Source organism: Ciconia boyciana, chromosome 1 (genome assembly GCF_034638445.1).
Source record: "Ciconia boyciana chromosome 1, ASM3463844v1, whole genome shotgun sequence".
Taxonomy (NCBI): Eukaryota; Metazoa; Chordata; class Aves; order Ciconiiformes; family Ciconiidae; genus Ciconia; species Ciconia boyciana.
The window spans coordinates 200192325-200217299 of NC_132934.1; the positions used below are offsets into that span (position 1 = coordinate 200192325).

General features: G+C 36.2%; 1 protein-coding gene across 1 annotated transcript in view; it reads left to right on the top strand.

Annotated features, from left to right (window-relative positions):
• XPO4 (exportin 4) overlaps positions 1 to 24975 on the top strand; it is an 84194-nt gene that overhangs the window by 42240 nt on the left and 16979 nt on the right. Inside the window, exons 7-15 of the mRNA XM_072850515.1 lie at positions 8165 to 8277; positions 10697 to 10854; positions 11127 to 11301; positions 16128 to 16304; positions 18520 to 18662; positions 18777 to 18922; positions 20264 to 20441; positions 22148 to 22307; positions 23989 to 24158. Of these exons, the coding sequence (XP_072706616.1) occupies positions 8165 to 8277; positions 10697 to 10854; positions 11127 to 11301; positions 16128 to 16304; positions 18520 to 18662; positions 18777 to 18922; positions 20264 to 20441; positions 22148 to 22307; positions 23989 to 24158 (1420 nt within the window). The remainder of the gene's footprint in view (positions 1 to 8164; positions 8278 to 10696; positions 10855 to 11126; positions 11302 to 16127; positions 16305 to 18519; positions 18663 to 18776; positions 18923 to 20263; positions 20442 to 22147; positions 22308 to 23988; positions 24159 to 24975) is intronic.

Consider the following 24975-nt stretch of genomic DNA (forward strand, 5'->3'; position numbering starts at 1 on the left):
AGACGAATATTGTAGAAATAATCACATTCTCTATTTAATAGAGAGTTAAGACAGCACTTGCAGTAAAACATTACAATGCCTCTTTTAATAGCTAGACTGTCTTTACAATGCTCAGCAAACTTTCCAAGAGCCAAATTTTTAAGCTGGTTTATAAGCTTTTTTCTTAAAACCTTTTGAAATTACTACTAAGTTATATATACTGCAGGAGTCTGGATGTTGCCTTCAAATCCACTGTAAAGGATTTTATTTGCTTTCCTGGTTTGACCGTCAGAAGGTGATACCTGTGTGTTTCTGTTGTCTTTGATTCTGTTCATTATGCAGTGGGCAGCAAAAGTGAAATTTATTTGAAACTGGATATTCCTTGTTTCACATCTGTAGAGCAGAATACCAGTTATATTGTCTTTATGGAAGGTGCCATGGATTAAAAGTAAATATCCCACTCCTATTAATCACTGAAGTGATTTGGCAGGGGTCCAGAGAGGAATTTAGTGCATGTGCCTACAAGACTGAGACTGGAGTTAAATTATGGCATCTTATAAAAGTTTTCAGAAGAGGATTTGGGACTTGTAAGAATTTAAATGATGTGTGAACACTTTTTTTTCCTAAGCTGTAATCTTAAATAGAAAGGAAATGCTCTTGTGTTGTGCAGTGGTGGGTAGACATGGTTCCCTCTGAATTTTAGTCTTGCTCCATGCAAACCTCTGATGTAGTCCCAAATACTGATGATGTTACAGTTAGAAAAAGAAGGCTCTAGTTCTTCATGAGCACTTTATCCTAGGCTAAGGTTTGGAGTGGTGGAGCTAGGTATGTACAAGCAAGATGTGAAGTCTTGGGAGTTCCAGCTTTCATTTATAACTCTATATAATATGAAGTGATTTAGTCTATAGGTGCTAGTAAATAGGTGTTAATTGAAATAGCTAAGCAAGCCATACTGCTGCTTAAGGTTAACAGTGTTTTCTGCTACTTGGCCTACCTGAGATACTACAGCTGTTAAACAAATGCTGGCCACTTCTGGAGATCGGATGGACCTTTAGTCTGAACCACCACAAGTGTTCTTACATGGCTCCATTTCAAATCTTTCCATAACTTCTGCTCTGCTTGATACCATCTTTTTGTTTTCTACCATTGGACATTTCATTTTGCTGTAAGAATTACAGCACCAGCTTGGGTCTCCCTCCTCTGTGTAGCAACCTGTTTTCACAGAAGTTGGAATGGCTTTAAGAATCCTTGAGAAATGTGGGTCTTAGCTGACGAAGATTCAATAACTGTTGGGCTTTACAGCACCATGTCGATTATATTGTGACATAAATCTCTCTTCCTTAAGACCACTGGTTTAAAAGTAACTGTTGATTGATAGCTCATGGACAGTGAAACTTAACTTGACTGCGGTTTCTAAATAGGTAGCACATTACATAAGAACGTAAGAATTGCTGTGTTGATTGATCAGTTGGTATCCTTTTGGTATCCTCTTTCCAAATCTTGACAGTACATATGCCAAAGCAATGGGCATAAATTTAATACTCAAAGCATGGAGTAAAATGATCCATTGTATCCACAGATACATCTTTTTTCCTTTAGCTGGTATTTCCCCTGGCAAGATAGTATTGATTCTCAGTATTCCCTACAGCATAACAGTAATCTGCAGTATTTGTATATAATCTTTAGCAGGATTCTTGTATCTCCAAAAAAAGGAAGTAGCATAAATGTGCATTAACTCTACAGTGACCATCGCCAAGAAGCACATTATTTAAATCACTAAGTTGCGAGAATTACATCAAAACATATAATTTCTCAAGAGTTCTTGTGATGTTACAGGATAACTTAGTATGTGTTACATTGTTAAATGGACAGTGCTGGCACCAGTTATAACAGAAGACTTGTAGTAAAGTCTGTATTGTCTATCGCTAGCAAGAAGAGCTGGCATGGAAGGTGCGTTCTGGAATAGCCATCTCATTGGAGCAATGAAAAGACAGGCTGGGGCCTAACTACTTTTAAGTTGGAAGTCAGTAATTTTTGAGTGTCTTAGGATGTAGTGCCTGCAGTAGGAAGGGCAGGGCATGATGACCTAGGAGGCCTCCTTTCAGTCATGTGCAGTTTCTTCCCTTTCATTTTCTAACACACAGGCAATCATCTATTGTTATTTTTATCTGCTTCCTCAAGGTATTAGTTCACCTGGTGTTTGCGGATGCTTCAGAGGTTTTTGGCAGTACTGTTGCAAATGACAATAACATAGGATTCCTGTTTTGCACTAAGAATGTATGGCAGTCTGTTGTGGCATGTTGGCTTCTGTAGAGTTTCTTTTTTCAGTGCTGTTACAGCACTGTTAAATATTGTTTACTCAGGTGGAACTAGTTTTAACTGCATCTTTTCTTAAATGAATGTTTTGACTAATTAAGGAAGTACAGGTGATCAGTACTAAGAGGTATAGCCCTCTCCTTTACAAGAGTGCTTTCAAGGATCCCATTCCTAATACAGTATCAGTGTCCAAAGTCTGCAGTTAAGGAGCTGAACGTTGCTGGGCTTTAATGCACCTTGACGTGGACATGATATGTCCTGTGGAATCAGGATGTAATTATTTATATTATTTTATGTCCAGGGTTGTTTCTCACTTCTTCTTGACTTTGGAATTTACCTGTTCTTGGCAGCCATATTCTAATGGACTTGGGATGAATGTCCTCAAATGCAAAAGTTCTTAAACAGAACAGAAGATTTTGTCCAGCTGTCTCCCATCTACAGAAGGGTGTTTATTATCTGTCATTAGGAGCTGTCATAGAACTACTTATCCTTTATTCATTAAGGTATGGATTTTTACAGCTTTTTGTAAAGAGTGCTAATAGTACGTGAATAAAGAGGAAACTGAGCTTTAGTTCTTGTTTTGGATTTGGTGCCTCTACTTGCTTGGAGGCAAGCTGGCAAATTTTCAAGTGAATGTAGAATAGGGGATTGGATTTAAAATACAGGATACGTAAACCTAATGGGATGCACTCCACTAATGTGCATCATTGCTGTTCCATTGAATTTAATGGTGCGATGGTAATTGTATGAACTGACTGAGGCTTTTGTCTGAACACCTTTTTTTTTTAAAAAAAAAAAATGTGTGTTCCTCAGCCACACAGTTAAAGGAACAAGCTCTTCATATCTCTGTTCTGAAAACATCTTTTATACCTCAAGCCAGAATGAGACACCTTTCTGGGAGATCCTGTGAACCATATAGCTCTGCAGACTTTCAGGATTTGAACTCGGTCCAACCCAGATTGGTAGCATCTGTTATGTGTAATGGAAGTGCATGAAAAACACATGGAATGCTCCAGAAAACTTGAGGTTTGTTTTCAGGAATGATTCAAGTTAGTATTGCTGCTGAAAAAGCATCCTGCCCTAGCACCTCCCGTGAGCATGATACTGAGCAGGGAACCACCTGGCTGAAAACTTTTTTTAGGAGGTTGAGGTCCCCAGTCTGATTTGTTGCACAGCTACAGAAATGACTGAACCTGTACCAAGGAGTGACGACACAGATTTCCTTCAGCAGCTGGGCTGCTTTCCTTAGGTCTTGTGTTTGTTAGCAGCCTGGGATTATCCTGAATTTACTACAGCAGTCTGTCCTTATCTGAAAGATGAAGGGTTGGGATACTATTCTGGCTATGGTTTGGGATATAAAGAAAAATTCAATGTAACTAAACTGTATTTAAGAAAGTGCAAGAGAGAGCTGCATTTTACTTTTACCAGACTTATCACTCCTAGGTGAAAACTGACCTGACTTTGAGATCCCTGATGTTTAGAAATTATTTCTAGGGTACTATGTGTTTTCTTGACAATCCTTTCTAGCAACTTTTTAAGACAAAGTTGGGCAAAACCAAGAAGATTGACAGATCCCCTGAATTTGGTCATAATTGCACTAAACATGTTTGTATTGATATTGAACTTTTTAACAATTAGTGTTTCATCATTTGGGTTTTCCTGAATTAATTCTGAAATCAGTTTGCAATGAAAGAGCATCTTAAAAGCATTAATATCAGAAGAGGAAAAGAGGCTAGTAATGACCCTTTTTATGAAGGGGAACTGATAAAATACTTTTTTTTTTTTCCCCCTCTTCTGCTCTCTTGCCCCAGTGGTTTTAAGTTTCCAGTTTTGCAGTGCTTTGTCATCAGCTTCTTAGATGGCAGCCAGTGTATCAGTGGAAAGGTGTGACTCTTGAGCTGCATCTGCATGGCAGTCACTTTTGCATAGGTGCTTTAAGTGTAAGCTAGGCTTAAAGTGATTAGCTTGCATACTATTAGCTGTATAACCATAGCAGCAAAATGTAGCAGGAGCTCCAGAATCCACTTGGGCAGTCAATGTGAGACTTGGTACTGGCATGGCTACACTGCTAGCTGCTCCGGAATTGGCCAGTTTTAAAATTAGCTTGGATCTTCCTACACTTCCTAATGCCTGTTGCTGCACAGATGCAATCTGAATCCAGTGTCTCCAACACAAAGTAGTTGTTTCATTCTCATGACAGTTAAGAATACTTGTGTTTAATAATTAAATACTTCAGCATACGTTCCTTCTCCTGAATGCTGGATATGTTTGCTGAGAGTGTAAGTTATATTAAGGTTTGTGAAGCATTTCTCCATAGGGGGCAGCAAGCCGCTGCATCAGTTTTAAACAGTTGCTCCTAGATTCATCCCATGTGCATGGCTGATTAGCTAGCAAGCCAGAGAAGGTCTTAAAAATCCAAATATAATCAGTATGTTAGCATTATAACACTGGGTGGCAGATTTCTGAGCAGTTACCTTTCTAGTGCAGTTTTTTATTTGTAAAATATAAGACTGACACAAAGCTCTCCAGAAATGTTCCAAACAACAATGGTAAAGTGCTTAAAGTAACTTTTAAGAAAGATATTCAGGCCTTAGCACTCCAGGATTTTCCTCTCCATTTCTGAGTTGTTCTTCACTCCTGTGGACAAATTTGGGAATGGGGGTCTGGCAGAAGAAATCTCAGCTTTGATTTTTGAGTTCCTAATTTACTGCTTTGTGGAAGGGCAAGCCTTGCCTCTTTTAGGAAGAAGACAGATACTGGAATTTGTGGGAAGTCCTGAAGTGAAACATTATAATCCCTCATGGCTGCCTTAGGATATGAAATATTTTGATACTCATCTTCACCCATCAGTCCCTTCCTGGGACAGAGGCGAAGAGTGGGAGGAAAACTACACATCTGTTTATCTTTTGTTTTCTTTTTTTCTGTATTCTTCCAAGAAGCATATAAGACTTCAAATTTATCTTTTTTTTTTTTACAAATTACAGTTTTAAAATAACAAACTTATAATTATAAAAAGATTACTCTTATTTCTCCAGCTCATGAAACAAAACCAAGCATAGAGCTAATGGCTACGTACATAAACTTAGGCAAAGATAAAAGAAAATCTGTCTTGCACATTATGGTCTTCTCTTCCTCTCTAGGCACTAATTAGTGAGCATATGAGCCTTATCATACATGAAGGCATCTAGTTATATTCTTACTCTTTTCAGTAGAGCTTGGTACATGCTATTGAATAATCTGTTCCGATTCAAGCAGACGTTTCTAGTCTCTGTAGGAATTGGTGCAGTAAGTTTTGTGAACTAGGTAAAACGTTGCTGTGCTTCTGGTAGCTGTTTCTTAGCTTGGATTTCCGTGTCATTCAAAGTGAACTGTAATGAGAGTTACTAATTCTTCAGTAGAATTGGGAGTGTTACAAACATCTGTATTTATTACCAGAAGTGGTTTACAATTGTTTTTCATTTAAAAAATAAGCAAAAACCCTGCCCAAACCTTCTAGGATGTCATAGTAGACTGATCTATGCTTATCGTAAATCTATGTTATAGCTTGAGTGCTTCCAAAAAAGTGTTGTGCTAGTGTTCAAAAAAGTGTTCTGTACTTTTTGTTTCCTCATAAGTATTGAGAATTAAATTAATTTTTGATGATGAAGACTGCATTTGTCCTGTGTACACCCATGTACTAGGTAATTTAGTGCCTTTTTTTTCAGGTTTGGCATAACTGGGCTGCAGCTAATAAGGCTGAACCATAGCACAGAATAAGTTAAGGTATTTCACGGTAGGAAGCATCTGCATAGCCAGCTTACGTTACTGTTTGTGTACCTCTAGTATGTGATGGAAAATGGGTGTAAGATCTCCATGATAGGTGTAGGCATAATTTGTATTGTTCAGTGAACAGATATTTTACCCACAAATCTGCTATTGTCAGATGTGTCATCAGTCCATTAGCATGAGAAACAGTACTAAAAATAACAGGATAGGCCTGCTAAATACTGAGGCTTGTTAAAATAGTGACAGCAAACTGGCCCTTCTTTCATTCCACATGAAAAGTGTTATGTAGCTGGTCCCCTCTGTAGACTCAACCTAGTGAAGAGCAAACTGATTTTCAGAGATTGATAATATATCTATGACGACCTTCTGATTTTGATGTATTTCCAAGCCAATTGTTTATGGGAGAGTTACAGCAAGGACACTCTTGTCAATAAACACTTTTAAAATACTGTTTTTTCTAAAATACTCCAAATGAAAAGGGAAAAAAAGCATAGCTTAATTTGCCAGATAAAATTAGTTTTAATTTATAATATTACTCCTGGTGAAAGATGTTTGCATGTGATAATTTCATGTTCTTCCCCCCTCCCCGCCCCATCTGGGAGAACTGAAGCATTTTTGATCACTTAAATGGCATCTGTATTTCAGGTGGAAGTAAAATAGACAATTCTGTGATTTTTAGTTTTTTCCCCATCTGAAATAATACAGATCTGGTATGGTTCAATGCAGATTGATAAATTTGAAAATGGTGAAACTGGTTTTGTTTTGCACTAATGTGAAAATCTTTGGTGGTTGTTATGCATTATAATGTGTTGACAACAGTTCTGGACACATACCACCAGTGGAGGTCCTGTGGTACTGTGCCCTGGAAAAAGTTGCTTTTTTGGAATGTGGTTCTGCACAGTGTTGTTAGGAATTTGTGGTTTTGGCAGAACTCAGAAGACAAGTGTAAATAAACTAAAATTGTGCATCCTGCCTTGTGCCACAATCCTTCATATTAAGCTAGATGTTTGCTTTATATATTCTCTTAAATAAAACGCATCAAAAGTTAAGAGGTCTGCTTTCTTGAATGATACCATTGTGAAATTTATTTTCTTCTAGACATATAAATATTTTTGATACACTTTTTTTATAATACCTGATGACTTACAGTACAAAAGTTAATACAGTTCGTTATCAATAAGTAAATTACATGCAGCTGAGCATACTGTTACTTATTCTGATGGTTGTGTTAGAAAGGGATCAGAAAGGATAATGAAGGGTTTAAAAAAGACAAATAAAAACGTAAGTTGCTGAGTTAAAGCAGTTTTACTACTGTTTGGATTAGGAGGTGTCACAGAAGGAAGTACTTGCAAAAATCTTTGATAAACACTCTTCCGCGTGATCAGACTGACAAGTATGTAACCTGCTTGTTTATATGTTTTTGCTCATGTCTGTTTTCTGTATTAGAGCATTTGCAGAATTTTGTAAATTAAGTTATGCCAAAACACATGGTAAGAACTGAAATGAGTGCAGCAAAATCATGGCTTCACGGTGTGCGCGGTTTTCATGCACATCTCTTACAAACATGTTTAACGTGACGATGCCTTGTGGTGCCTTATGCTTTTGTTCTTCACAGTGTGATTAAAAAATGTAGATTAATGCAGGGCTAACATATCTGCATTCTGTGACGCATATTTGGCTATTTAGAAAAATAGGATATAGATTTCAATGAGCTATCTTTAGCTATCATAAGGCCTTTTTAAAAGCTGCCAGGAAAATTTTTTAGAAAATGATTTCCCATTTTGCATAAATTTTAACACCTGTTAATTGCGGTTGCTTTTTTCCCTTCTCGCTGTGTCACATTAGACACCCTGGTTATCAAAGTGATCGTATCACTATGGTATGCCTCATAATTATGATCAAACTGTTATCTAACATTCCTGGAGCATTCTTTTTTTCAATACTTAATACCTTTTATTCCTTGGCCTCATGCATGAATTATGCTGTGTATGTGAAGAGGCTTAAAGTTTGTTTCCATTACATTCTTTCTGAATGGATCCTGTTGTATCTAGGATTTTTTTAAAGCCAAGTAGGAATGTTATTGTTGACCTTGACACCAGATAACTGGGCAGACATTATATAGCTATGTTTGAATCCTCACAAAATGTGATGCTAAAGCCAACAGAATCCTGGCGCGAGACCCTCCTGGACAGCAGAGTTATGGAGCTTTTCTTTACAGTAAGTTTCTTTCTTCAGCTTTCATTGTCCAGACCACAGGGAAAGCAGCTCCTTCCTGGTCTAAAACTGTATTGTTGGACTCTTCCTTTTGCATCAGGTAGGACTGATTCTGTTAACTTCAGTTTGCTTATCAAAGCAAACAGAAGTACTGTATTTTTCCTAGGTTACTGAGTATGTATTTTGCCTATAAACTGCCTTAAATTGATGACCATTAACAAAAGAAAAAGGTGTATAGTTATCTAAACTTTTAATACTTTTGGACATGTATTCATCAAACGAAACCAAACCTGGTGAGCAGTAGTAGAGTATGTCTTTCAGATAAGGTGTAACAGCTCTCAAAAAAGATCAAATGAACAGTATGTGTTTGCTGATCTTAAAGCATTTGCTCAATGGAACAGCTGAAAATAAGTAATGTAAGTGCAGTTTTCTAGCCAGTTTCAGCATACAGAATTCTGCATCTCTTTCTTCAGCACAAAGTAAACTCAAACAAGTTAAAATAGATGAAGTTAGGAGGTATGGGGAAGAGATAGAGGTGGGATAGGGGAATGTAATATTCAACTTCTGTAGTTTAAAAAAACCATGATATTAAAATGGATAAAATTAGTGTTGTTTTCTTTCTACCGCTGTTGGGGAGAGAAGTTTGTAGTCTTTGCTCAGCTAGGAGTTACTGCAGCAGCAACATATATTGGCTTATAAATTCGTTTACTATGCTATTTTATCTTATGTTACGTCTCTAGGGACCTGAGAATTCAGCATTCTCAGGCTATTTTAATTTTTGCAAAGCAGAGAAATAATGTGCTCAAAACTTGGACAAAGTTGTTATTCGACAAAGTAAATAACTCTCCAGCGCTGCTTGAGAGTTATCTGATACGTGCTTGGATACATGTCCTTACTTTATAGAATTTTTTGATAGTTCTTTTTTTTTTTTTTTTTACTGCAAGTTTATCTGTTCCAGCAGTTTTGAAAAGGTGAAAAAATCACTGGCAGAACTCTTAGCAGCTACGCACAATCAGAACAGCTGTCTAGACTATCCAGACAGTTGCTACTGTCAGCTGTGAACCTCCACATGCAAATAACTTTTTGGCTTGCATATTAACCCTTCCTCATTTAATAGTATGAAGTTCTCAGAGTTAGATATTTGTTTCTTTGGTTGGTTTACAATTACTTATTCATGATAAGAATAATGTTTTGAATTACATGCAGAATTGTTTTAATACATTTGCATTTTACTTAATAGTAACCAAAACCTGCCTGTGTTTGATTATTTTTGAATGCATGCTAGCCAGGGCAGTATGCTGTGAGTTTTGGTTTTAGATTCCTGATTTGCAATGGTTCAGGCTTGTAATATTAGTTTGCTATTCAAAGTAATGTAAGTGAATGGTAGCAATTTATATTCACTTATCTGATCTGAGAAATTTTAATAACCTTGCAAAAGTTGGCAGGACTGCCATGTTAAAGAGAGAGCCTTCACTTCTAATCTCAGCCTAGTGTGGGATGTCTATTAGGAGGGGTATTTCTGTTGCGGGGTTTGTTTCTCCTGCTCATTTGATCTTTCAGAGATTAACTGTGCAGCTAATCCAACTAGTTGTGAGTTGGGTGAAGTTGCAACTATAATGTCACAGAGAAATGGTTAGTGTTTTAACTGTACTTCTGTGTATAATATTGCTGGAATACTTTAACTAAATTTGCTTTCGGGTGAAAAAGCTACCCTATATTTATTTATTCAGTAAACCTTACCTGAAAAAACAGGAGGCATGAGCCTAATAAAATTCTTTAAATCCATACTTGACAATTAAAATAAGTATGGGAGAATATAATTACTGAAATGTTAAGATTTAAATCTAGGAAGTCTCACCAGCAAAAGTAATGACATAACAGTTCACAGAAATGCAGGAAGATTACTGTTGGCCTTGTATAATGTAAGGGTGTTGCCAAGGAAGTGATGCATTCATTTTTGTATATGTCTTCAGTGTTTACCTCTGCTAAAGAAACATCTATATAATCTTGATTGAACTTGTTGACTAACTTTAGCAAGACTCCGTAGCCTAGGCATAGTTAGCATAATAGAGATGACTGTCATTATTGCTGTTTTTAGAAGGAGCAGTATGTCTGACTGGCTGGCATCTGTTTCTCTCTTTAAGACATAACATTCAGTAGACAGTTCAATTTCCAACATGTAGGTACGACTTAACTAAATGTTAGTTTCAGTGAGTTAATTCAAGGCTTGCGATTTTGTGAGCTGAGTCATGATCTTGACATTTACTATGGTTTAGAGAGTTGTAGAAGCCCTTGCATTTCAGACCGAATGGAAGTTATAGTAAGCTTTTTTTGGTGTGTGCTCTTTTGGATTGAGAGCCATGTGACTGGTGTAAGAACACCCTATTTTCCGTGTATTATTAACTATCTCACTTCCTGAAAGGTACATCGAAAAATCAGAGAAGATACAGATATGGCCCAAGATTCGTTACAGTGTCTGGCACAGCTGGCATCTTTGCATGGGCCAGTCTTTCCTGATGAAGGTTCACAAGTTGATTACCTGGCACACTTCATTGAGGGATTACTGAATACTATCAATGGGTATGTATGCCTGCTCTCTAAATTTAGATGGCATCTTTTAATCTTTAGTTTGGAGTGTAGCCTATCTGTGTGGAGAACTGGTATGGCTTGCTTAATTCTGGGTATAATTTGTGTTTACTGTTGGATTACTGAAATTAAGAAAAGGCATTTTGAAGTAGGTGCTTCTTAAGTAATGTGAAATAGATTTATTGATTGAAAATGTATCAACAAAATCAATTTACTTTTAGCATTTTTCTTAATGGCAAAAATCTAACTGCTATTTCTATCTATAGAATTGAAATAGAAGACTCTGAAGCAGTGGGGATTTCCAGTATTATCAGCAACCTGATAACCGTATTTCCTCGCAATATTTTAACTGCTATTCCAAATGAACTTTTCTCTTCATTTGTTAACTGCCTCGCACACCTCACTTGCTCTTTTGGAAGAAGTGCTGCCTTGGAAGAAGTGGTAAGTATTCACTCTCAAATAGTAGGTAGTCTTTTTTTTGTTTCTCTCTATTTGTGATAAGCATAAGTGACAGGAGAATTTGGCTGGCTTATTAATCACTGTTGTGAATTCAGTGGTTTTGTTCTAGATATTTCTGAAATCACATCTGAGAGGATTTTTCTTTTTGTTTCAGACAACATAATGAACGTAATTACACACTGTGTGCATCTTTCAGACTTTGGATTTAAAGCACCTGTCTCATATTTTCATTTTTAAAAGAATGGATTAATTTAAAAATATTAAGTCTTTAAGTACTGCTGACTCGCTCTTGTAGGACTTCTTTGAAAACTGTTGTAGATAATGAACAAGTTACAGTCCTGAAAGCTTAAAATGACTACATGAACATATGGACAGACTGAAACTTAACTGCTGTCGGGAGTTGTGAGTCAGGAACTTCTGTTTTAAGTGAATGTAGCTGTTAAAATCTGTTGTAAATCCCATACTTCTAAACTGTTCAAATCATCCCTTCATGGCTGGCACAGTTCAAATGGTGATTCTGTGTACAAATCTAGCACAGGAATTCAGAGGATTTTTTTCTGTTTGTTTACTTCTTTCAAACTTTGGTTGTAACATTAAAGAGCAGTTGGGATAGTCTTAAGTTTTCTGCTTCTAAAAATTGCATTAAAAATAAAAACTTCTAAGGAGACCTAATTTAAGGAAAAAAGCCCCTAAGAATTAAGGTGAATAATCTTGCGCTTGAGCTATTTATGCGCAGTAGCTATTGATTTAAAATGAGACTATCAAGATATTAGCCAATATTTCCCCATTATCATTAAAAAGTATGAATTTTTACCAGTTTTGCTATATTGACTGAGTTTAATTACCTGAATTTGAAAATAATTATAGAAGTATTTAGTTATAAAGTTGATGGATATGTTTCTTTACCAGAGATTACAGGTGTGTTAATTAGCATTCATTGCAGAGCATTAGATTATGCCTTTGCTGCAAGGTTAAAATGTATTGCGTTTGGCCCGGTGCTCACTTAAGCTTTCGAGGGTGTTCATGTCTTAATCAAGAAATTGATTATTAAATTTAGAATCTAAAATACAGCTACTTTCCAAACCTTATTGGTCAAACCTTGCCCTGCTTTTGAGATCATTTAGTAGAACATTGAACAGATGTTCTGGTGCTCACCGACACATTTAGGAATGCTCCTGAAGCCTTTATAGAAAAGATTCAGCAAAATCATAGGCATCTATCATCATCTAATTAAAGGGACTAAAGTGATGTTGTTTCCTCAATTAGCCTCTTGTTACTTGAGAGCTGGAGCATGCAACCATGTTTAATGAAAGGAGTGCTCAACATAATGCCATTCAAAACACTTCATCTCTCAGTAAAAGCTTGTACCACTATCTGGTAAAAAGAGTTTGTTTTGGCAATGACTGGCCAGTTATGCCTAGTAAACTGAGGCTGCCTGTGCTTACATAATCCCATAGTTTTTCCTGAAGAAAGTCTTTTCAGTATTAAACTTAAATGTTCTCAGATTCAGCAACATCAGAAAGAGAGAATACAAGACTTTTTTCTTTTGAGAGAGAATTTGCTCACTGTCCTTGAATCTTTAAATCATTCTATGGAAAAAGAAACGTTATACTTTTGCCACTTCCATTGTCATAGGTCTTACAGATGTATAGTATATATCTCAACTTCATGCTGTTTCTCTGATTTCCAGGATGATACAGAATTCTGTGGTGATGAGCCTTAAAAAAAAAATAAAAATCCTATATCTTAGCAGTGTGTCAGCAATAAGGCATGCTACCAAGACTTTCAAGCTAATGCTGACTTAATCTCAATGATGTAATGATACTGTGGGCTGAAAAAATACTATTTTGCATCCCTGAAAGCAGTCTTTTGACTTAGGAATGTCCCAGCCATGGTTAATGTGTTCCCTGAACTTCATGCTTATAGATTGCTTGTAGTGACACCTTCTGTGAGCTCATGTGCTGTCTGTAATTAAGAGTTTTTGATAAAAGATGAAATACCGTGTGCACTGGGCTCAGTAGAGTCCTGAGATAATATTCCTGGAACTTTTCAGAAATCTGTAGTGCAGCAGAATGCAGGCAGGCATACTCCATAAGCTTTGCTGGTTGGAAAAGCTGTTTTCCCCATATTTCTGCCACTTCATATGCCAGCAGAACAGCTCGTGTGAGCATTGCAGAAACCCCATCAGGCACAAGGATTCTACTTAGCTGAAGACCTGTTGTGGAAACTGTCAAAATTGGGAGGTCCTGAGGTTGCAAGCCACTTCAAAGCAGCTAATACTGATTTTCAACCAAGGCGAAAAACCCACAATCCAAACATCGTGTTCAAATGCTGGTTTACGTTAACCTGCCTATTGGGGTTGGGGAGATTGGCTGAAGGAAGCTGAAGCATTTGCCTGAACAGCTACACTGGTGGAGGGCAGTAAACTTCAGCAATGCTGGGGGTTAGTTTATGGTGCGAGTTGGACCAGTAATGTCTTCCTTTAATAGCACTGGGTCTGAGAGAAGATGCTTGTCCACAGCTATGCTTCACCTTAGTGCTTATGTGGAAGTAGAAATCAAATAGTCCATCTGAATTAGTGAAGAGTATGAACAGGATGTTGGATGAAAAGTCAAATAGAAATAGAAATTATATCAAAAGCTGCTTTTTCTCAAAATGAATCTTAATGCACTGTTCCTGTTTCATGATATTTTTTAAAATATCATGTGATGGGAGAGATAATACTGAACTTGGTCCTCTGCTGTGCTTCCAACTATTTCTAGCTTGTTGCTGCTTGACAAATTTTAGAAGTGTTCTTTCTTCAAAGGGTCAACAGACTGTGAAGAAAGTACCAACAATTTTATTTTCCTTTCCCATACTAGAGAAATTAAGCATCTTTGCTTTGACTTTACTGGTTGTATTTTGCCTCTCTTGAAGATCTTGAGTTCTGAACTGGGCTCTGCCATTGCTTCTGCTGGATCCATCAGAATGATTCAGCTCCCCAGTCTTCAGCATGTCACTTAGTTTACCTGTATGACATCTTTGGTAGCCCAGCTGTAGCTAATCTGAAATAAGGATTGGGAATTTTTAGTAAGGTTCCTTTGTGACCGAATTTGTTCAATATGGATAAACTTTCTACTATGTGGGCATGTACTTTATGGAGGCGTTTATTAATCCTAGCTTCCTTATGAGAATACCATAAAGTGTTAAAAACATTTTTTTCATGGCATTACCTTCTGTGTTACCTTCTCAGATAAATGAATTGGATAGATTTGAGTTCTTTTGTTGTTCATAAAAAGACATGTCTGTTTATTGGTTTATGCTCTGGATTCTTATAAATCCTTAAAAGTTATATGTAAGTTATATATGTAAATATATTATATACACACACGTCAAAATATTTCAGGATTGAATGACTGTCTATGAATTTGTGTGTCCTTTAGCCAAGTTTTAAAATGACATGTTGTGGTGTCCATCCTAAATTTGAGGCTTATGTTAGTGTTGAATACAATTTTGCCTCTCTCCTTGTCATCTCCAGCTTTTGTTTCCACACTTGTATCAGTGTGTCCCATATTTTACCTTCTGTAAATATGACCACTTTGCAGTGATAAAATGATGCTGTGAAGCTATCTTGAAATGCTTCCAACGTGATATCAGTTTTCCCTCTTAATCAGTCATCCAGCCAATGTTTTCTTTTCCTTGCCTGTTCATCCAGCCGTGTTTGTAACTTCACTGAAAGTCAGGAATTCTTCTGTCTGGAGCATGATTAAGGCCGTAATATATCTTTATTTCATCAAGGAATCATTTTACTAAGCTCTGCTTTCTCAAAGTAACTTTTGTCAGCGATCCTGTTGGTTAAAACTTGAGAAGACTTCTTAGAGGAAAGAAATGTCCTGCTTTAGCAGCATGTTTATCTGTACAGTCACACTTAAGTTACTTGAAGTTGGATATATTTACTAAAGTTCAATTTTTGCATTAAATCAACAAGTTGATAGGTACATTAAAAATACTTTTAAAAATAAATGGCCTCTTTGTTATCTGGGTTCTTCAGTTTGCCTGTAACTCAGGACTTTGTTTTTCAGGTATTTTATTTCCTTTTGCAACTTATGTACCATGTAGAAACACATATGAATAACTAAAACCTTGAAGCATCAGTTACAATGCACTAAGCAATTGGAGGTGCAGACTTACTCTGTGGAATTCTGCCTTTTTTTGTTTGTTCATAGAATGAGTTGTTGTGCATCATCATCAAAACTGGCTACCTGTAGTAGGGTTTCTTGAACACATGCACTCTTACAATGATTTTCTCTGGAACAGAGAATTGTAATCTTTTATCTCTCTTTATTTCAAAAATAGTGGAATACATATAAATCTATATACACATGTTCTATATTTGTCTATTTAATTAAAAAGAAATGGCTCCGTTCTTTATTGTTACTAATAAGAGCTGAGCTGCTTGATGTCTTTGGGGTAAAAGCTCAGTAGCTCCTGTATTTAGGTAATTATGCATTAAAGGCAATTTAAGACTATTTTGGTTTTGGGTTTTGAACATCAGATGAAGAGAAATAACTAAACACTTTGACAGTTTTTTAAAGCCTAGCAAGCATGAAAGCTGCACTGACCTTTTCGATATATTGCTTCAGTTCATTCTGATATTTTTCTTGGCTATCCTTAGATGTGTTTTGTGACTGGTTTTTTTGTGGTTTGGTTTTTTTTTTAAATTGTTTCAACATTAGAAGAAGATCTGTTAAATAGTAATGAATATAAGTGTGTTCCTCTGGTTTAGTTTAGGAATAAGATTTTTGTTTTGTTTCTTTCATCTCTTACAGCTTGACAAAGATGACATGGTATATATGGAAGCATATGATAAGTTGCTGGAATCTTGGCTTACTTTGGTACAAGATGACAAACATTTCCATAAAGGTTTCTTTACCCAACATGCTGTTCAGGTCTTTAATTCCTACATTCAGTGCCATCTAGCTGCTCCTGATGGTACAAGGAATTTGGTAAGCCCTCATTCTAGTAGTTCTTGATGATGATATATAGTAACTAGCCCATGTCTTTTGGTGTGTACTACATTATGTAGCTCAAGGGAGCTAGTATAGAATTACTATTTGTGACTTTGGAAATGAAAAATTTGCTGAATTTGTTGTTCAGTGGTAATTTTCCAGTCTGTTTCTCTCATTCTGAAGAGGAAATAAAGGAATACAAAGTTGGAAATCACTTTAAAAAAAAAAAAAAAAAGAAAAAAGTAAATCTGGTACTCAAATCAACATGCATCTTACTGTTTTTCCTACAGATGCAATGACTAAACTTTTGACCATCCTTCCCTGGACTAGGGTCCTAGTTAAAATCCCCAATGAAGTTGGAAGCCTTTTATGTTTGTTACTTCCCATACATTATCTTCAAAGTATACTTTTGAAATATGATTGACATGCATAAATATCTTAAAAAACGTAGAGTGAGTATGCTCAGACTAGAAGAAACTTGCAATATTATGTGGTTCTTTTGGATAAAATGGTACATGAATTCCCAATTGAATTTTTGAGGTGACTGTTCTAGAGAAAACCTAAAAGTACTTCAAGTATCTTTTGAACCATTGAGAAAGAAAGCAGATTAGTCTCTTTGCCAGGATTCTGGATCTTGCTAAAAGAGATTCTCATATGGAAAGCTGGATGTAGATGTTGGATGAATTAATTATTTCATAGATTCAATTCAATACTGTATAAAATATCTCTTTAATTTGATGCTGTGCAAAGATCTCCAAGATACCTCCTTCTGAAAAGCACCATATAAAACTTAATTCTGCTATCTCAATATGTAACAGATGGTAATAACAGTGCCAAAACAGAGAGAAGTATTTCACAAGGGAACTTTGAATTCATATCAGGCGGTCTTGACATAACTTGTATACACAGGTTAATTCATGTCATTCTGTGAGATAAGTCATTTATCCCATGGGTAACCTTTTAAAAGCCACAGCTGGCATTTTAGAATGCTTCTTGTTCAATATCAAAGCAGTAACAGGAACTTTCAGCCTCTGCTTTGAGAGTAGAGGCTCACTCTTAAGTAAACAGCTGCAACTTTGAAGTTGCCAAAAGAGAATGATTTGCTGGGTTACATAAAGAAGAGATGGGTTAAAAGCACTTTGGATAAGGAGTTGTGTGTGGATTCAGTTTTCCAGAGCCTTTACAGAAACAAAGTAGACTGATAACTTTCTCTGTCACTTGTATTTTACTTTGTTAGTTGTGTAAATTTTATGATTCTTTAAGAGATTTTTTTTTTTAACATTTTAACATTCATACTTAGTTTCTACATATAATGGTGCATCTCTTCAAGGAATAAGGTCTGATTATTATTTATGTAGTTTTATAATGCAGCCAAGATAAGCTTTGAGAAATCAAACAGTGCAACTTCTGCATCAGCAAGAAATAAAACTGAGATGATGATGATAATTATCAGTCTTCTGTTTTCCTGAGGTTATAGCATTTACTTTTTAAAGCTTTTTCCCCTCGAACAATGGGTTATGGGAAAACCTTTAATGAAAGAGATTATTTTATTTCATCATGAAAAATACTACCTATACTGTGATTTATGTAAGATCTCAGACAACTGAGAAAAATGTCTTTGACTAATGAATAGGGGAAAGCATGGAAGTTCCAGGGTTTAAAATGGTTCTTGGTCTGCTATATATGTATTTGAAATGCAAATGTACTTCAGCAACCTTATGACCACTGGGTTTGCAGACCATCTCTGTGAGCCAGAGTCATTCAGTACCTTATATCGCACCTCTAGCAGTGGATGCTCAACAGGGCTGATTTATATACCCTGTGGTGTAAAGAAGCTGTTTCGCTATTGTCCAGCATGATCTTATCCTACTAATAACAAGTATCAATTTTCATAACTCTTATCCTTGACTCTTTTCACAAACAGTGAATCTTCTGACTTGAGAGCGCTGTTGGAAACGGTGATAAATACACAATTAACTGAATGTGGCATTTTGCTAATGAGTTTGTGAAATGCTGATTTCAAAACAATACAAAGCCATGTTTACTCCTCTGTTTAACTCTTCTGTGTCTAATTTAGTATGAGTCTGTTGTTCATCCATGCAAAACACCTTGAAAGGAAAAAGCCAAAATAATGTGGAAAATTGTGGTGATGGTAAAGTTTAACAAGTATAACACTAACTGGTTGCTTCTAATTTTGTTGAAATAACTAAAGACTGCCAATGGTGTGGCCTCTCGGGAAGAAGAAGAAATAAGTGAACTGCAGGAAGATGACAGAGACCAGTTCTGTGACCAGTTGGCCAGTGTAGGCATGCTGGGGAGAATTGCTGCAGAACACTGTATACCTCTTCTTACAAGGTATAAAAAAAATAGTCATGAATGCAAATCAATAAAGCCATCAAATATTAAAAGCCTGACTTTGCCAAAACAATTTAAAAACAGTGAAGTTATTTTATTGTTATTTGTCCACAGTTTATTAGAAGACCGAGTGACAAGGCTCCATGGTCAGTTGCAAAGACATCAGCAGCAGTTACTTGCCTCACCAGCATCAGGCTCAATTGACAATAAAGTGCTTGATGACCTGTATGAGGATATTCATTGGCTTATTTTAGTCACAGGTTAGTGAACAGCTTTAAATAATACTTGCTCTGGTATTCTTATTGCAGCTGGAACACCTCAGGAAAAAAATAAAATCCCTGTATATCAACTACTCTTAATTGACTATAAATTTTGTCCCTTATGCTTTCATCTTACATACGCTACTTGCAAAGTCTTTGTTTTACTTCCATCTGCTTTGAGTAACATGAACATTATCTTTAAAAGATTTATGAGATCTTTACATGAGGTATGTCCTTTGGAAATTCCTGCAACTAATTTTGCTATAGATTTTTTGAGATGTGTTATCAGTCAACCTGTTCAATAAATTAGTCTGTTCATTATATCAGTTGTATTGTCTGGGGGCATGTGACTTTATAAGGGAATCAACATGAGATCAGGGTAACAGTATTACTCAGCGGTGGCAAAGAATCAAGTAAGTTCCAGAATATCTCAGTGCTGATGATCCATGTCCTGGCTTTTTATGTTTCAGGGAACTTGAATTTAGAACCTTTTTGGTTTTGATTTTTAGATGGAACTATCTTACATCTGTTTGAAAAACACAGTAACAACTAAGACAGTGTCTGTACTTTGTTAGGAGAAATGTATACTTTATGAAATACTTTGTGGGATCTTTTTGAACATCTGATGTTTTAGTCGCTCTCAGATATTGACATGAATATGTTTATAATATTTTTGTATCACTGTGGGATGGAGTTTATAGCTCACAGGTGGTTATGAGATCAGATGTTGAAAACTACAATTTGAAACACCTGATTTGAGATCAGATGTTGAAAACCGCTAATTATCTGGACACCAGAGTATTGTATAAAAACCCATGCTTCACCTGATCTGCAGTTGCTATGCAAGGAAAACTTTATTATAGCACCTGTGCTTGGTGTCTGAAAGCCTCTGACAGACCAGAAATGTTAGCAGAACAGAAGTGCCAAATGAGATGGACTCAGTGGGGAAGCTGTAAAATCAAGGCACTTTTTATCACATAACAGAAGGAAAAAAAAGTGACAACAAAATGTTGCTTTTGTTCTGCCACCCCCTCCCCCCCCGTTGAATTGACTGTAATACTTTTATATGAAGCAAAGCTTATTTCTCTTTTTTATTTGTTTTTTAATTTGGTCGTTTCTTTTCCAGTCTTGGTTTCTTGTCACTTTAGGTTCTTGTCTACTGAATGGCTTTAAGGATTCAAAAGTTAACTTTTACTTATTTAAACAGTGTTAGTCAGGGTTTGAACAAACATTTGATTCTGGTGTGATGTGTGCAGTTAAGCCAGTGGATTCTCTAATCAAAAAGCTGCAAGTTAACCTAGGGTAGAAAGTTGTGATCACTCTCTCTTTTTTTAATGTAAGGCTACCTCTTGGCTAATGATACTCAGGGAGAGACTCCGCTAATACCTCCAGAAGTAATGGAATATTCCATTAAACATTCAGCTGAGGTTGACATCAATACAACACTTCAGATTCTAGGATCTCCGGGAGAAAAGGCCTCTTCCATCCCAGGGTACAACAGAACTGATTCTGTAATTAGGTAAGGGTGTGTCTCATGCTATTATGTTAAATGCTTTTTCAGAGGAAAAAAGTGAGAATGTGAGTGGACTTCTGTGAATTTGAAAAGTAAAAAAGCAGTATGTAAACACTGAACATTAGAAATGTCCCTTTTAACTAGTATTAAAGTAAGGGCAAATAATTTATAAGAATGGTTTTATAACAGACATATTAAGGCAATGCTGTAAAAGAGATTAAGAAAAGACGGAAAAGATGAAGTGATTTTTTTTTTTAGGGTAAAGAAAGGTGGATAAATACAGATGATATTTCAAGTTGAGGTGATCCAAGGGAGGACTGGGAAGAAAAATCAGAGTAAGGCACCAAAACAGATAAAACTGAGTCAAGATGGGAAGGCTGAAATGACTAGATTGGTGGCCTGATAGTCTTAACAGAGGACATGAGCCAAAGTCTTGGTAATAAACAGAAATGTTTTTTTATCTCTACTGAAAACCCATCTTTGATCTGTTTGTTACAGAAAGTCCTTAAAATGACTGGAATTACTAAAAAGTTGGTAGATCAAAATCTTTAGATAATACACTATATGCTCTAGAATTCATTCAGCACATGTACAGCTTAAGCAAATGCTTTCCAGATCGTCATTGAGCTTGTCTACTTTGAACATGAGTTACTGCCTCAGCTTGGCAGTAGCAGCTCAATTGGTCCTCTGTGCAGGAGGAATTGTCACTTATGTACATATACCACTATTAGCCTATAAAAGGAGCAGGAGAGGGGATTTCTGTTCTCTTTTTGCAAGAAGGCTGATGCCCACAAAGGACTCCTCAATTTGAATCCTCACACTTTAGAAGACTGCATTCCAGTTTTAATTGACATGGAGATTCTTCACCCAAGATTAGTTGTTTTGTGTACTTAACATTTTCTTCTGGAAGAGGCTAGAAAAATGGATCTTCATTGGCAATGATTTGCCTAATGTTAAGAAGTTTGAATACTGCTCACTGATACTGTTGGCAGCTTCAAGAAGTGTCCAACAAACAGGAGTTCTTGATGCAGTCTTAGTGGTGATGGGAATAAAATCAGATCTAAATAAGGAGAGATTTGAGGCTCTCTGGCAGTAGCTTTGAAACGTCTTCAAGAAATAGACCACTGTCAACTTCTAAATTCCTTGTGCACTCTCACATTCTTACCAAATTTAATTGATATACTACAAAAGCTAATATTTAATGTAGTTTTATGGACTGATTGTATTAATGCAGTCACCTGGTGATCTGCTATTTCAGACTTTCTCTGCAGTAATGCATACTCTTTAGTATGCATCACACTGCAAAAGCTGCACAATTAGGCCCCGCTTGGTCACTAAGCTTGACAATGCAAGGAAGGGAGAATCAGTTTTTCAAAAAAGCTTTTAAAGCACTCCAAGTAGTCCGTTTGTCTTCGTTCCCTTGATGTCAGAATGCTTGTGAAGATTCTTTGTTGCAGTAATTTTGATGTCAAAGATAACCACCCTATCTTTTAATGCATATTCCGACTTTGGAGGATATTTGCCAGTCTGTCCTGTCTCTCCTTGGATTTAAAGAAACAATAAATTCAGGTGCTTTTTGCTTCATTAGAGATGAACTATTTCATGTTATCCTGTTCCTTCTGTCATATTTCATGAAAAATAAATGTGTTTGGTAGTCGCATTGCTTCTCCAAAAACCACCCTCAGCATCCTCAATGTATTTTAAATCTGCAGGTTGTTATCTGCTATTTTAAGAGTGTCAGAAGTAGAATCTAGAGCAATAAGAGCAAATCTCACGCACCTCCTGAGCCCCCAGATGGGCAAAGATATTGTATGGTTCCTCAAGCGTTGGGCAAAGACTTACCTCCTAGTAGATGAAAAGCTGTATGATCAGGTAAGGATATAACTTTTATGAATTAATTGGTGAGTATTAGCAATAATAATATCCTGTGAATGCAGATGTCAGTGTAGCTATTTTAAAGTGCAATGATAAAGCATTTTTAATGTTAAATGGGTTGTGGTTTATTTTGGAATTTGTTTGAAAGTTGATGTGTTCTTCAGGTTTTTTTAATTAGAAATATAAGTAGTTAGAGGACCGTTCTTGCACATTTTGGGTGCAAATGTGATTTTTTCTTTTTTTTTTCTTTTTTTTTTTTGGTGGCCATTGCCATAGCAGAATAGCATAGCGTGTTCTTAAGCTGCATAGTGGGTGAAACTCACTGACAATTTTATAAGCTACTTCCTACCCTCCATCAGATCTTACAGTTAATCTCTAATACAGTGGTTGCCCTTGATGGATTATTTAGTGAGTAACCTGGTCATGATTCTGAATTAAATATTTAACACAATCACAAGGTAGTATACATTAGCCAATGTCATGCTGCTTTATCTCCTCTCCCCATTCTCATATGTTCTCATTGTATATATCATTATTTCAATGGTGCGTTCTTTGTAAGGGCAACTTCTTATCATGTTTGGACGGCACTAATCATTATTAGACCTTGATCCTGGTTTTGCTTATGGAACTAACTGTAATCCAGCCAGCTGATGGAGGCCACTCATCCTGAGGAGGTCGTATTGGCTGTAACTTTTGAGAAGGAAGCCTCCTCCTCATCCCCTTTATTTCCACTACTGAAGCAACTAAGAATACTAACGCTTCAGGAGGCCCCTCCCTTAACAAAAATAGGTATACCAAAGACTTGTAAATACTTGGAATCGTATTATTCAGCTTGTACTTACAGCAGAGCTAAGAATTTGTAAAGGTACCAGCTGGGGAAGAATTGGAGAGCATGTAAGAAGGAGATCCACATGAGAAACAATGTGAAGAGAGAGTAGGAAATGCACGTGTTTAGTTTGTGTTGACATGTGAAAGTGATTGAAACTTCTGTTTAAAACTTACGCTCAGTCACGTATATATTATGAGTTTTAAAGTTAGAAATGTTAGTCATGTGCTGATAGGAGGCCCCTGTACAATTATTACAAAATCCTTGGATTTCACTCTTGAGAAGCTTTTTTTAAAGATAGGAGAACAGGCAATTTCAAGGAAGCATATTTTAATATGCCAGGACCAGAACGTGACATGTTTCCTAAAAGATGTATAGAATGAAGGAAGAATCTGCAGAAAGCAGGTGCAGAAAAATTGCAATGAAAATAAGTTTTTACAAGATTAGATCTAGATCAACAGCTAAGTTTATTTCTAATAATTTTTATCACTGAATTTTGAAGAATTTCATCATAAATTCATGGAAACACTTTTGGGAGATTATTTTGGGATCTTTCTTTTAATTTTTAAATCTTTTGAACTTTCTTTGGCATTAAAAGCTAGAAATACTCAAACCTGGTTTTGTAATGAGGTTGAAACTTTTCTTTGTTTTGGGTGTTGTGCTTAAAATTGCAAGATAAATTTGGCAAAGATTTTTCTATTACAGGTATTCTTTGCCTTTGTCTATGTAACATTTGTGTATTTTAAGCAGGGAAGAAGTGACAGCCTGAAAAGAATTTGCTGACAATTATTACCATACACTTTGGGGTTCTGGCTTCTGTAAAACTCACTCATTTTAATGCTTTTCTTATAGATAAGTCTGCCATTTAGTACAGCATTTGGTGCTGATACAGAGGGTTCCCAGTGGATTGTGGGTTACCTTTTAGAAAAAGTGATCAGTAACCTGGCAGTGTGGAGTTCAGAGCAGGACCTTGCAAATGATACTGTACAACTGCTAGTAACATTAGTGGAAAGGAGAGAGCGGTAAGTTGCTATACCTCTGGAAGTCAAAACATTTCTTTTGCTTCCTTTAAATTTTTTTGGCCAAAGTAATCCAGATATACAGCACTTCATGTTTCTGTAAGTCAAATTACTTTAGTAACATACTATAAATGGAAAAAAAAATGTCTGACAAAGTGAGGAGTGAGACCTAGATTTGACAAAACATAATCTAATTTTTTATTATTGTTTAGAAGTGCACTCTCCTTCCCCTACCTTTGTGCCTCACTCTTAAACAGTGAGAAAGGAAAACTCTCCTGGTCTCCACTCTTATTGCAAGGATTTTTGTGTTGTTTATTTTTGTTCAACAAGTTCTTCCAGATTAAGAGTTCAGATACTGGCTAAGTCAGTAAAAAATGTGTTTTGTAAACGTATTTAAAAAATTGTAAAAAAATCCAGGATTTGGTGGATTCAGACAAATTTCAAAGTGTTCTTTGGTATTACAAACTGCGAAGCAGGAAATTCTTGAATGTTTTACTTTTGTGAATTGACATGCAATTATACATGCAATCACACATTAACAGTCTGCTGAAAGACTGTTCTGAAGTTTAAGGAGTTAAACGCTTCAGGAATTTTCCTTTTTGAAAAAAATTAAAACCCACAGGAGCTAGTTTTGGAATAAACTGCTTATTTTATCATGACATAATGAGACTAAGCTTTTAATCCATGCAATATGTCCATTAACTCTGTGTGTGTATGTGTGTAAAACTAAAGCGCTTCCCTGCTTTTCTCCCATATGAAATGAACTATTTTCAGAGTATATACTTTAGAAATCTTAGAGGTGAGGCATTAATAAGATGAA